General features: G+C 38.8%; 1 protein-coding gene across 10 annotated transcripts in view; it reads right to left on the bottom strand.

Moving 5' to 3' along the window:
* Positions 1–15,385, bottom strand: part of APP (amyloid beta (A4) precursor protein) — a 301,277-nt gene that overhangs the window by 237,726 nt on the left and 48,166 nt on the right. For 8 of the 10 annotated variants that reach the window (XM_011926496.1, XM_011926487.1, XM_011926488.1 and 5 more), the window contains exon 2: positions 2,384–2,551. The exons of the other annotated variants lie outside the window; for them this stretch is intronic. In XM_011926496.1, coding sequence (XP_011781886.1) covers positions 2,384–2,503 — 120 coding nt within the window. In that variant the 5' untranslated portion in view covers positions 2,504–2,551. The remainder of the gene's footprint in view (positions 1–2,383; positions 2,552–15,385) is intronic. 10 annotated transcript variants of the gene reach the window in all.

The following is a 15,385-nucleotide window of genomic DNA, read 5'->3' as shown; positions in this document are numbered from 1 at the left end:
AAAAAAAAAAAAAAAAAAGTTCATTTAACACTCAGAATATATAATCTATATGCATATATCCAAAAAAATAAAATGGTATCAAAAACATATAAGTATGCACAGAGTTCCGATTTATAACATTTATAACTTATCTACATAATTGTACTACAAGAACTCTTCAGGAGAATGTGAATATTATTTCTCAAATTGATACTTTATAAAAGTCATACCCAGGCAAAGGTTGATTTATTATCAATCCATACTTAGTAAATCAGCACACAGAATGTTCTTGTAAAAGTAGATATCATGGGCCATATGTGGTAGCTCATGCCTGTAATCCCAGCACTTTGGGAGGCCGAGGTGGGTGGATCACAATGTCAGTAGTTCGAGACCAGCCTGGCCAATATGGTGAAACCCTGTCTCTACTAAAAATACAAAAAAATTTAGCTGGGCATGGTGGCTGGTGCCTACAGTCCCAGCTACTCAGGAGGCTGAGGCAGGAGAATCACTTATACCCGGGAGATGGAGGGTGTAGTGAGCTGAGATTGCACCACTGCACTGCAGCCTGGGCGACAGAGCAAGACATCATCTCAAAAACAAAACAAAACATATAATGAACTTAAGCATTAGGGATTTCCACTATCCATCATTTCACATCATGGTTCATACGCCTTTCAAGATAAAAATTACTTAATATGTAATATATTGTGATAATGCAGATGATTTTTGCTTCTCAAAACACCTATTAGTAATTAGAGATTGTCTTTCTTAAACAGAGTGCTATCAAAACAAATTAAACCTTTTAATAATAATAATTTTAGTATTTATAATTTAAAATAAAAGGATCTCAATAGAATAGTAATATTAATGAAACAACAAACATTCATTATCCAAGTAAGCTAAAGAAAAATTTCTAGTACAAAAAGGATTACAACAAAATAAAATGTTGCCAGGCTATCTGCTATTTATAATGAGTGTCAAGAATTTTGCTTTGCCAACAAGCATAAGAGTAATTACTTCCAGTGTTCTTAAGATGCAGACACATGTCCTAGAAGAGATAACTATCTAAGAAGTGTGAGATAAAATGCCTGGAACTCCAGCTATTTTAAATTGAATAAGAAAGGAGCACCCTGTACAGTAACAGCAAAAAGACTACAAAGAATTAAACAAAAATGAAGATCTCCACAAAATGAGGAGGCATGATTTCCAGGATATAAGGTTAAGTTAAAAAAAAAAAGTGCAGAACAGTGCACTTTGTATTTTTTTTTTGTACAAGAAGGAAAAACATGTATTTTCTTTTGCGAAAAAAAAAAATCAGGAACAATGAAAATGTTTATCAATAGAGAATGAGTAAAAAGTGAGCTTTCCGAGTATATTTTATAGAACTACCACAACAGTCAAAAAGTAAAATTAGTAAGGGAGGAAAAACCTAAAATAGAATACAAACATATATAAACAAACTAAAATATATATCAAGCTGGTAACAGAAAAAAATTGATTCTAGCACTTTTAACCAAAAGACCATGACTGTAGAGCCATGGTGAGATATATAATAAAGACGAAAGAAGTGCGGAGGGCTGAGCATGGTGGCTCATGCCTGTTATCTGAGCACTTTGGGATGTCCAGCCAGAGGATGGCTTGAGCCCAGGAGTTTCAGACAGCCTGGCCAACACAAGGAGACCACATCTCTACTAAAACAAATCGGCTGGGCGCGGTGGCTCACACCTGTTAATCCCAGCACTTTGGGAGGCCAAGGCGAGCGGATCATGAGGTCAGGAGATCGAGACCATCCTGGCTAACACGGTGAAACCCCGTCTCTACTAAAAGTACAAAAAAATTAGCCGGGCATGGTGGCGGGCGCCTGTAGTCCCAGCTACTTGGGAGGCTGAGGCAGGAGAATGGCGGGAACCTGGGAGGCAGAGCTTGCAGTGAGCCGAGATTGCACCACTGCACTCCAGCCTGGGTGACAGAGTGAAACTCTGTCTCAAAAAAAAAAAAATTTAAAAAATCAGTCAGGCCTGGTGGCATGTGCCTATAGTCCAGCTACTCGGAGGCTGAGATGGGAGGACTGCTTGAGCCCAGGAGGTCAAGCAAGGCTGCAGTGAGCCATAATCATGCCACTGCACTCCAACCCGGGCGACAGAGTGAGGAAAAAAAAAAAGTGCTGAGACATCTTAAACTTTACCGCTTAGTGATGGTCATAATATGACATCATAATTTTAAAAACATTTATATGTATATCATAGGGTAATGCAAATAAATATATGAATGGTATGGCGAATCATTAGGAACCAAGATTTTTACTGGAGTGTTAAAACACTGATGCAAAACATACGAAGTTAAATTTTCTGAAAACAAGTGCATGTGATCCAACGTGAACTGCCAGCCACCAGACAGGACTTACTTCTTGGCAATACTGCAGGATGCCTTCCTTGGTATCAATGCAGGTTTTGGTCCCTGATGGATCTGAATCCCACTTCCCATTCTGGACATTCATGTGCATGTTCAGTCTGCCACAGAACATGGCGATCTGGGGTTCAGCCAGCAGGCCAGCATTGCCATCAGTGGGTACCTGAAAGAAGAAGCTTCAGTTAGTTATAGAATCCATACCTCCAAGGCAGAAGCTGGGGGGAAGAACAGGGATCAAAAAGAGCTCATTCTTGTTTATTCTTAATTAGGAATCAGTCCGGTCTTCAACACTCCTTTAGATTAAGTGTTATGTATGCTACAGACATTTCTAGCCGCCTATAAGATAGTGCTTTCTTTTACACTGAAACAGAGAAGGAAATTACCAATACCGAAAGGAATTTATTCATGAAAAATTCAAACATTTTCCCATATGAGATTTTGTGGTACCTGCTGAAAGGTTCTGACAAAAAAATAACATGTTTTTCTATAATAAATATAATCACTGTGGAGGCTACCGCATTCTCATAATAAACTCCACTGACTCACACAGAGCACAATGCCTGCCAGGCCCTGCCTGATGACCAAGCCTGAAAGTAATATTGTGTGCCACCTCTCAGCACTGAGAGCAAGCATGGCATTGGTAGTTAACAAGTGACTGCATTATGATTTTGAACAGAAAAATTCACTGTAGAAATCACCATCCACAAAAATAACTGAGTACGTTGGCGATCCCACCTGATTTTCCCCAGAATATTCTCTGGTTATCACTCTCTCAGCTCTTAAAAAGTCTGTTAAGGGTGCTGGTGTCTCCACTCCCAACCATCTGCAAGGAGCCAACATTTTCTCATTCAGAGCTCTGCATAGTGCCTGCTGGGTAGTAAGTAAGCAGTCCTATTACCATTGCAAGCAACAGACCACTTCAGAAACCTCATGAAAAAGGGTGCCTTCTGCATTTTCAAACCCTTCTGTGTACAGGCATTACCTTTACAAAACTATTTTTAAAAGAAAAAATGGAAGTCCTGAAATATCTGTATTATGTCACTTAACAGGTTCTGGTATCTCAAAAAGAAAAAAAAAATTCAGCAAGAAATGAAAAATGTATCCACAGGAGTAAAGGTGTTACTTAAACCAATTAGAAGGCATATTAATCATGATAGGCCCTTCTTTGTTAAATGGGGAAATATGAGACATCAATGCCAAGAAGAATTAGCTTCCAGCAGAAGCCATTCGTTCACACACTCAAGAACTGGGTGATTCCACGATAACTTGTATCATTCCTAAAAACGGTCCACAGGAGGAAAAACACCAACTAAAATTGCACTGAGAAATTTTTGGTTAAAGATGTGAAATAGTTTCCAAACATTTCTTCCCACCTAAATGTAAAATAGGATACATCTGGCCATTTTAGTCATTTATACACATATTTCATCAAAACCCAACAGAGGACTTAAGTCCTCACAACAAAGAAACAAAACAGGTCTTAGACTGAACCAAGTCATGAGTGCAAAAGCTGCTGGCAAAATCTCTAGAACCATGTTTTCAAGTAACTTTTCCAATATTTAACGAAATTCTGCCTTGACATTGCCAGATGGTTAAGTAAAAGCAGCCGATGCCAAAATATCCAGATCAATTGCAGAAATAGCTAGGACCCCTCAACTCCTCCATCTGAGCCCCTTGCCACTTCCTGTGACTTCCACGAAACTGAGGGTCTCATTCCCCGACAGATGCAGAGCAGCAAGCTAAGTAGAATGCTCTATACATTTAAATTTCACAGCTTTCCTGAGGGATTAAGAGGAAATTCATTGTCTTGATCTTAGAAATCAAAATGCAAATGTTGCCAATCTTACCGAAATAAGTAGTACACATAATAACACTGCAAACACGTTAATGAAAGTCAAATAATAATCAGGTACCTGTGGATAAGGCCCTATATTAGATGCCATGGAGGGCCCTGACCTTAAGGAACATACAATCCACTAATGGAATTGCCATTGTTCCTCCAGTACTTTATTCTGTTCACCTTCTGAATTCATTCCTGTCCTGAAGATTTCCAGTCTTTGCAGCACGTTGGTAACTGTACAGAGACATTAATGAGCCTTTACCATAGCTGGTAAATATGCTGTTGAATCAATCTCCTCCTCTCTGCCTCAAACTCTCTCTGTACTTTTGTTTATCCACAATCTGTTCATTACAATGTCTAAGGAAAGCGTTCTACCTTCTTGTCAATACAAATGCCCTTGATTCCATTTCCTTCCCACAAGGAGCATTTAATTGACAATTTCTCTCCCCAGGGTAGCCAGCCTCCAAGAAGGCCCCCAGTAGTCCCGGCCTCCTGCTACTCATGGACCTTGGGCAATCCCACAATGTATCAGGGTCTGTCTGTGCAACAAATGGAGTACGGCAGAAATGATGACGGTGTAACTTCTGAACATGTACATATCAGACTTAAAGATGCTGCAACTCTTAAAAACAAACCCTTTGCTACCAGAAAGGTCATGAAGGGCATGATGATGTGTAACATCCAAAACAAGGTCATGAAAGGCGTCACAATTCTTCACTGCTCTCTGGGATCACTCACTGTGAGGGAGGTCAGCTGCCATGTTCTGAGACATCTGGTACTAAAACCAGGAAAGTTTTTGGCAAAATACAATGTGTCACCCTACCTGACAAACCAAGTAAATGCTTCTTCATTTTTGTTCTCCTCCTCTGATTTAACTTCCTTTGATTTCTTCTATTCTTCATTTTGTCATCCTCCTGGCTTCTTCACTTTACAGATATTTTAATGTCATCTGTTGGCATATGTGTGTATGCTATCAAAAAGTGGCAATTTTTTCAACATTTTTTTCAAATAAATTGATTATGACCCTATAATTGTCTCACGTTCTCATCACTTTTTAATGCCATCTGTTGGCATATGTGTGTATGCTGACTACCAAAAAGTGGTAATTTTTAAAACTGTTTTTCAAATAACTTGATTATTTGTCTCATGTTGTCTTCATTTTAATATTTAATAATGAGAGTTTAGACTAGAAAATACATGCTTCAGTTCCTTTCAGGTTTTCCACCAAATGAGATTTAATATTAACTTTAAAAATAAATGTTTGGAGAATCGTGATGATTAACATGTTCTATTTTCTTCAAGTGGAGATTGTTTAATAATTTAAACTGTGAATCCTCAATAATTAGGGTAAGCTGTTGAATTAGAAATTGTAAAATTGGTTGTACGTATAGATCTTTTTACATCTGACATTACAAGAGCCCTTCACAAATAAATATCAACTCACAAAAGCCATGTTTCTCAAGCACGATTTTTTCCCGAACCAACACCAGGTGTGTATATGAAATCAGAGCAATTAGCTTGGAGATACAAATTGAACCAGACGCCTTCCTATTCTTACTGAAGCCCATCTGCAAACAATTCCATGCTTTCACTACATCTTCCTGTCCCCCTTCATTAAAACAAGACAAACAACCCACGCGTCCTCACTTGCATCAAATAACCCATTTATGAAACAAAGCCTGGTTGCTAAGCGCAGCCACTCCCTGGCATTCAGCCAGAAGGAAATATGGCCATATTAAACCATTGCCATCCAAGGGTTAGCTACCTTTTCCTGAATGAAGCCTCAAAGAAATGACTTAATAAATCATACACAGGGTCCTATTCAGAATCTGTTAATAAGGACACACTTAAAATTGAAATCTTTGAGTAAGATATTTGCTGCCAGTAATCCTAAAGATAATTATTCCTAATGTTTTTAAACATCTTTCTTTTCTAAAAGAAAAGAAATATAAATACCTTAGTAGATGGGAACTATAACCACTTAACTATTACCTTTTAGTTCTATTTATGTCTTAACACTATTCTAAGGTGAGTTAAGGTTACTTTGCAAAAATCTAAGACAACATCTAAAAGATGAGAATTGTGATATGACTGGCCATTGGTGGTCTATGCATTTCTCATTCGTGGTCTATGCATTTCTAAGACTGAATATGAAGGTAATTCTTGTAAACCGAATGACTTTCCACTGACATCATAAAACTGGAGATGCTTTCCCATGAGAAAACAGTGTTCCTGACGATGAACAAAATAACCAGTAAAAACAATGAAGCATTGACAAATTGCCTCAAAAGCAAGAGGGTGTTTACCGAGTGCTCTGAACTACAGAGACGTACATATCAAACTTAAAAATGCTGCAACTCTTAAAAACAGAAAAAAAATACTTTTGTTACCGGAAAAAAAATATTTTTGAGCCACAATACAAAGAATACTGAAGTGAAATGGACTTTCTGAAGGAATTTTTAGAAACGGCTTTGAAAGAGCCTTAAGGGGATAACATAAACAAATATAAACATATCTACCTGATCTGGATCAGTCTGCAGAGGTGAACCTGGAAACCCTACGCGTAGCTACAGTTGCTGCAATTTTCAATTAAATGCAAAGCCACCTTCTTGAACAAGTTCTCTTGTTGTCCTTTCAAACAGGGTGTTCCCTTTCTCCAAAAAGTTTCTCTCTGTTATCATCTAGGAGATCAAAATTCCTTATGAGCAGGCTTGGCAGCATTCCTCCCCAACAGGGTCCCATCTAGGAGGGAAGAGTGAACAAGGAGCTCTCTGTTTTGCTAGCTGAAAGGTCCTGCTTGGCAAGGAGAGGGCACAGATCCATAGCTTAGTTGCATCCATGGATTTATGTAATTTTAAGGTTTCTGGCTAATGAAAGCCATCTGTTTTCTGCATTTGAACTAACTGCTCTCACTAGTCTAAACAGCTGGCCTCATATAATGAAGTATTTGGTACTTTTTAATCAGTTCGAACTTCTTAGAGTCAGATTCTTGCATAATCTCATTTTTTTTTTGGATACACTGTCTCACTCCATCACCCAGGCTGGAGTGCGGTGGCATGATCTTGGCTCACTGCAACCTCTCCACCTCCTGGGTTCAAGCTATTCTCCTGCCTCAGCCTCCTGAGTAGCTGGGATTACAGGCCTGTGCCACCACGCCCAGATAATTTTTGAATTTTTAGTAGAGACGGGGTTTCACCATGTTGGCCAGGCTGGTCTCGAACTCTTGGCCTCGAGTGATCTTCCTGCCTTGGCCTCCCAAAATGTTGGGATTACAGGCATGAGCCACTGTGCCCAGCTTTGCAGTGATACTATTTCTACCACATCCATGGTTTCCTGACATAAATACTGGATTCCCTTAACCTGGGCATAATTCAACTATACCCCACAAGAGTGCTTTACATTTTCCTATTAAAACATTTAAATTCTCCACTGGCAAATGTAAAGAACTGTTTTCTAGAATCATAATCTAGAAAATCTGAGTGAATCCCTTTCAAGGGAATAATTCATCTGTAGGGTTTTCTTTTAAATGCCAAAGAAAAGTATTTCCAGTGGAAGGGGAACATCTGCAGTTGCTCATTTCATCACTAACTGAGAACTGAAATTAAAATCAGAATCACATAAGTGGACCCTAAGAGGGAGGAAAAGGCGCCGGGTAAGGATATGTCCAAGGCCATGGGGTTACAGAGACAGAGAAGGGAATTCAACTTCTTCCGTCAAGGTTCTGTTAATGTGACCGGGCTGTCTCTCAAATTAAAATGGAAAATTGCAATTTTCCAAGGCTGTGCCCCTGTGTGTGTGTGTATGTATCTGTGGTGGGCAAAAATAGAGAAGCTAGTAAAAAAGAAAAATAAAATGTGATGACTGAAACTGCACGTGGTTTCTATTTACCCTTGTGGAGAGCTGCCACATCTATTCACAGCCACTATCTGCTGCACAATTATTTCAGAGCTTGAGTTTCAGCCTAAAAATGATTTGCCGTAAAAGTGAATGGGAGAAAAACAATTCCTTTCAGAGGAGTAATCTGCATGTTTCACTCCTGGAAACTTGAAATTCTTTTTGGGTCACTGTTGATCTGGTTTCTAACTACAAGCTATCCTCCCTTGATGTTTTTCATGGTCTCTGTTGATATTAGGTTGGTGCAAAAATCGCAATTACTTTTGCACCAACCTAATACCAAGCTTTTTTTCTACTCAAAGGATAGATGTTCTCAAGTTGGCTGAAAACTCCTACCCACTCATGAAAAGGCCAGTAAATCACACTTGCTGCTGGTGCCCAGTAGGAAATCAAGAGGTGCCTCAATAGGAGCCTTTGTTATTCACCACTCGTGAAATTAACAACGTACATCTGAAGCGTGCATTTAGGCAGTTTCCAGAAAGAGTGGCATCTGCGGCTAGGACTGATGTAAATGGATATACAACTGGAATTACAAAAAATAGAGCCTTACGCATGGCAACCACACTCTTAGCCTCAAAAGCAGTTTACAATCTAGTCAATGTCCCTTTAGTCCTAAAAGGTGAATGTTTTCTTTTAACTTCATATATATACACACACACAAACATATGAAACCATACACATACTATACCATGTATACGTGTGTCTAATGTTGTACTCTTCCATCGGTAAGACTAATTCTTCTCAAGGTCACCTTGATGTAAAAACAGTTCATCTCTTCCATTCTGTCTTCACGGTTTTTCTGTGTGTCTTTTGTTTTGTTTTGTTTTCTGAGACAGTTTCGCTCTGTTGCCCAGGCTGGTGTGTAATGGGGTGATCTTGGCTCACTGCAACCTCTGCCTCCCAGGTTCAAGTGATTCTTGTGCCTTAGCCTCTTGAGTAGCTGGGACTACAGGCATACACCACTACGCCCGGCTAATTTTTGTATTTTTTAGTAGAGATGGGTTTTTGCCATGGTGCCACTCCTGACCTCAAGTGATCTGCCCGCCTTGGCCTCCCAAAGTGCTGGGATTATAGGCATGAGTCACAGAGCCTGGCTTGTCTTTAAAGTTTTACTGACATGTCTCATACAGTCACCAAAGGGAAAAAAATAAAAATAAAATAAATATACATATACACTATTTGAGATCTTTATCCTGTTCTGACTCTCTCAATATTGCCTATCTCATCAGCCTTGACCTTGTGAACATGGAGATAGAAAGAGGGTTATTAACAGGCAAAAATCCAACATCTACTAAGGCCTTTACTCATTATCTCATTTGACTCAGAAAAACCAAGATAAGTCACTTCCACATCTAGTTAGATAATCAGAAGGGCTCAAAACCCGCCTAGAGTCTAATCAAGAGTGTTATTCCAAAGCACATGCTTGCTTTTTGTCATAACAAGCCAGCTGGCATTCCTGGTACTAGATCTCAAGCTTTTTTATTTTTCAATCTTGAATATTATTTTCAAGTAATTTTTCCCCCATGGCAGTGCTATTTTGCATGTCTTTGTTACTGGCTTTTAAAAAAATTACTTTTAGAGCAAGTAAAATGGGAAGCAAATCCACAGTTTAAATGTCTAATTTGCATTTCTCAAATTTACATCACTAGATGTTAATATCTACTAACCTTTGTTAGTTTCCTCTTTAAGAAATCTCTCCTGAAATGCAAACACAAATTTCTCCAAAGTCAGTTCTTTCCTTAAATCAAATGCAGCCAACTGCATCTGCAAACTAGGAGTCCAAATCTCCCAATGTTCCAACTATTAATGTTTTTCAGCCCTTACATTATTTAGTCTGTATTTTCTAGTTTTTCAACAGTTGACATATACCTACCCATATACATATACACCTGTATATATACCTGCTATACAGCTACCTGTATGGTATACAGTGGTAGTGCTAGAATAAACACATGCACACACACACACACACACACACACACATGGTTTAAGAGCTCAATTTGAACAAATCTCAAATGCTGGTGCTTTGCTAAAATCTCATTCTAGAATTAGTGCATTTAAGTCCATGTTGCTAACAAGGTGGAGGACTTGGTAACTGGGCTCCTCAGAGATAGCGGTTTGAACGGCATTCCCTGAAAGAAATTGGATAGTAACAAATAAATGATTTTCCAGTATAACTTCTACTGGTTCTGACAGCTAGGACAGATTAGCACCCAGCACAGAATACGACAAAGAACGATCAAAACCTATTATTCCTCTTCATTTTTGGTACAAGAGATATTCTACATATGTTCAATTCTAATTTTCTACTGTTTTCTATCAAATGTAGCCAAGCTAAGCCAAGATCAGCTGAACCCTGAGCTTGTGAGCTATAATAAACGGTTATTGTTCTAACCCACTAAATTTTGGAGTGGGTTTGTGGCTTTGCTGCATTTTTGTGGCAAGAGAAATTAACATAGTCATGTATTTGATAGGAATAACTAAAATACTAAGAGTGATAGAATCAAGGCATAGATTATTTCAGAAGGTAGAAACTTTCTCAAGTTGCCTTTTTTTAGGTATATGCAAGATCCTATTTATTGTGTTAAATAATTATTTGAAGTATTAGATGACAGGAAAGAGAAGAAGATGAAAAAACAGCTAACACACTCGTAAGCTTCACCAATACAGTCCCAGATGACCACAGGAAATCTTGCTGTATCAAATAAAATCTAGAAGGATGCAATCACATTTTTAGATAACAGTAAAAAAATAAAAATAAAAATAGGGTTGGCGCTGTGGTGGCTCACGTCTGTAATCCCAGCATTCTGGGAGGCCGAGGTGGGCAGATCATTTGAGGTCAGGAGTTCAGGACCAGCCTGACTAACATGGTGAAACCCCTTCTCTATTAAAAATACAAAACAAGTAGCCATGCGTGGTAGCACATGCTCACAGTCCCAGCTACTCAGAAGGAATAGGCAAGAGAATCTCTTGAACCTGAGAGGCGGAGGTTGCAGTGAGACGAGATCATGCCACTGTACTCCAGCCTGGGTGACAGAGTGAAACTCCATCTCAATAATAATAACAATAATAATAGTAATAATAGTAAAATAAAAATAAAAATAAACTTGGAGGGAAAGAAACTTTTATCAGGAGAATTTAAAGAAAACAGAACTAGCTCATCCGAAAAAACTGAGGGCAGAAGACATCTGAAGGAAAATCACAAGAAAGTACCCAATGAAATGAACAACAGTGATGGAGAAACATTTGGGGTTGGGAAGAAACATTGTAAGATGATGAGCATCTCATCAACAAGCCACTTAAATTAGATGGACAGTCAACCAGCAGCATTTCAGAAGAGATTATCGAAGTTGGTAGAAAGTCAGAGATTCACACCTTTCCAAAGTTTTTAAGCAGTGGAACCTTGTACTTCAAATCTGTGGGAAACCCTCATAGCTGGGCACCTCCCTGCTTGAAACCTGGATTCCCGCCCCACATAGCATGTAAAGCACTGGTGATCTAAAGTCATACGCTATGATGCTTTTAGTCATGCTCTAAAGTCATCATACTATGATTAACATGTGGCATTTCATGTTATTGTTTTTGCTGAATCCCTTGTGCTCAGGGGCTTACCTCTAGACTTTTAGATTGTAGCCTTATAGGCCTTACTGCCCTACACCCACAAGCACCTTCATTCCCTCCTGCTGCTGTTCTTGGAAACTCTCCTCCCTTACACAGTTTTTTTTATACATATATATTAATTTAAGGGGTACAAGTGCAGTTCTGTTATGTGGTTATACTGCATTAACCCTTGAACAACACAGGTTTGAATGGCACGGACCAGGTCCACTTATACACAGATCTTTTTCAACGGAAGTTACAGCAGGCGGGCCTGACTCTCCTGCTTCCACCTCTTCCGCCTCTGCCACCTCTGAGACAGCAGGACCAGCCCCTCCTCTTCCTCCTCAGCCTATACAACGTGAAGAGGAGGAGGAGGAAGGCCCTTATGCTGGTCCGCTTCCACTTAATGAACTGCCTGTTTTCCCTTCCTTATGCTTTTCTTTAATAACTATTCTAATAAAGTAAGCTAGAGAGAAAAATAAGTATATTACACATATACAAAATACGTATTAATTGTTTATGTTATCAGTAAGGCTTCTGGTCAACAGACTAATAATAAATTGGGGGGGAGTCAAAAGTTATACATGGATTTTTGACTGCACAGGGGTTAGCACTCCAATCCATTACTGTTCAAGGGTCAACTGTATACCGTTGAATATCTTAAACCAATACTATCTAACAGGGCAAAAGCACTAGCCACCTGTGGTGTATGAGCACTTGGAACAAGGCTAGTGAGATGGAGAAGCTTTTCATGTGATTTATTTATACTTAATATAAATGTAGACTTAAAATCTGTTACACCATCCCATTATTAAACATTGAAGCATGTCCAGAACTCAGGTAAGTGAATCTACTTTCTAACTATAAATTTTATGAACCTAAAATAAATTTTTTGATGAAGATTTATTGTTCCAATTCAGATACGTTTTAAGTGTAAAATATACATTGGATTTCAAGCACTTCCTCCTGCCTTGGTCTCCTAAAGTGCTGGCATTACAGACATCAGTTACCATGCTTGACCATAAATATTTTATAGTACAAAAATTATGATATAAAAAAATCTGTAAAAATTTTTCATATGGACTACATGCTATGATCGTAATTGGGTTAAATAAAATACATGACTAAAATTAATGCCAATTACTTTTTTAAATGTGGCTGCTAGAAAATTTTAAATTCTGTGAGTGGCTTGCATTATATTTCTGTTGGACAGCACTGCCTTAACATGCCTGAAATAAACCAGTATAAAATATACAACACAATAACAAGTTATGTATATGACAACATATTACACGTTTGTCCTTTATTAATCTTACTGCATACCTGCCATCTCCTCTCAGGTTTTTTTTATGAGCTCTTGGAAAATCAAGACTTCAGTTACTTCATTTGGCATAGATTAGCACATACCTAGCCAGAAACTTCATAAACATTTTGTATTTTTTTTAAGAGACAGGGTCTCATACCGTTGCCTCAACTGGAGTGCACTGGTGATCACAGCTCACTGCAGCCTCAAACTCCTGGGCTCAAGCGATCCTGAGCAGCTATGAGTACAGGCTCGTACCACCATACCTGGCTAATTTTTTTGTAGAGACAAGGTCTCAGTATGTTGCCCAGGCTGGTCTCAACTTCCTGGCCTCAAGTGTTCCTCCTGCCTTGGTCTCCTAAAGTGCTGGGATTATAGGAACTGGTCACCATGCTTGGTCATAAATATTTTATATTTAATGTACTATATAAAGTAGGATCAGTTATGACTTATGATCTTTGGGTTATCCTAGAACTGGAATAAGAATCTGAGCAGAGGCAAAACAGAATGATATTGTAAACATATGCACTGAAGCTTTTAAGGAGATGGTAAACAATCTTTGCAATCTTTAGATCTGATTGATTTTGTGGGCTTCTTAACTTTTCTCCTATTTGTTTTAGACCTCTGTAAATGATAAACAATTTGTACAAAGGCATGGTTTTTTTAAAAAAAATTAAATGTATTTTGTTTACACTTAATGTATTTCTAAAAGGAAATATTTCAAATCTGAAAGCAATCCAATGCTATTAAATAGACCACGTTCCTGCTCATACCTCACATGTGGCTATGTGAGTACAAAAATCTTATAATTATACTTCTCCCAGCAAAGGACATGCAAATTTCATCACCAAACACTCATGCTACTGCAATCACACTCCATTAAGCCATATGTGTTGAAATCTGTGTAACAAAAGCCATGAGGGCTCTTGCCACACGTAGCTCCTGCCTGGCCCTCTCTGGGAGGTAGGTATGTATGCAGAGGAGAGAGTAGGGTGAGAAATGGAATTCTGGCATGTTCGGTCAAGCAGACTGATCACGTGACACTCGCACTGAGATCATATCACATTTCACCATGTGGCAGACTAAGCACCAAACAAATTCCAAAGTTAAAGCCTCAGTATCACCTGGGCTTTGCTGCATAGACCTAGCCAAGTATGCATAAGAGTTATGAGCTCTAGATATAATTTATTTTATTGCCCTAAAAGAGTATCCCCACATAATTTGCAAGTTTAATTGCAATTATATTCCTGGGGGTCACTCCTCATACCTGCACAGTTAGGATATTGCCATGTTATTCATGTTACCTCACTCATCACCTAGCGGGTATACACAGATCCTCATCTTTCACACAACATCATATTCATCACTAAATAAGGATACAGCATTAAAGTGAACTTTTACTTTATCAGTGGTACTTTACAGCACTACAGTGAGTTTTCTAGAGTTTAAGACTTATGCCAACATGCTTAATGCACAAGTAAGTGCAACCTTAACAGGTTTCTGGTTCTTACATTTTTCCTGTTTCTTCTCATTGACCTACTGCAATGTTGACCGACTCGGAACGTAGAGCACGGACAAAACAGAGCACCAAGAGATCATTAGAGAAGAGATTAAGTCTTTGAAAAGCTGCAGGTGGGAATATAAAGGAAAACAAGCTTCCAGAAGAGGTAGTGGGTCTACCATTTAACTAGAACTTACCCAGTAGAGCCATACTCATACATCTGCATCTTAGAGTGGCTGATATACCAGGACAAGGGGAAAAAGATGCATATTCCTCTATCCTTTTGTCAGCCCAGAAATTTATCCCAACCCTATTTTCCTATACAGTTTCTACCAGCTTTCAGGCTTTTCAGGCCATTGTAAAACCAACATAGGTGGAGAGGCAATTCAGGCTAGGATGGGGAGGGGCAGTTAGCGGGATTTCTGGCTCTGGGCTACAGTGAAGGAGTCAGTACACATTTCTGGGTCTGGTACGTACATTCCACATTGTCCATACCCTTTAATAGCTTTACAATTTCTAGTACCAAAGTGGTATGAAAATGCTAATGAAGTTAAAGACCCTTACCAAAATGCTAATTTTCCAGGTTGTCATATTGTCCTTCAATGTGCATTAAAATCTCAGAGCAGCTATTGGAGGATAAGGAGAGTGAATACCCATTAAGCTCGGAGGCCAGCTAAACTCTCTAGAAAGTCATTTCCATCTGACTTCCCACCAGCATGAGGCAGAGCAGTTCAGAGCATTTTTCAAGCGAGTCTGCCTGCCGTTACCAATGCCAAATTTAAGGTACTTGTATGTTTTATCACAAGCCCATGAGCTTGTGATTTCATAAAATGGTACTAACTGGTCCTTGCCATGAGTA

Source organism: Colobus angolensis, unplaced genomic scaffold, assembly GCF_000951035.1.
Source record: "Colobus angolensis palliatus isolate OR3802 unplaced genomic scaffold, Cang.pa_1.0 Scaffold69, whole genome shotgun sequence".
NCBI classification, from domain to species: domain Eukaryota; kingdom Metazoa; phylum Chordata; class Mammalia; order Primates; family Cercopithecidae; genus Colobus; species Colobus angolensis.
This window is presented reverse-complemented; position numbering and strand designations above follow the sequence as displayed.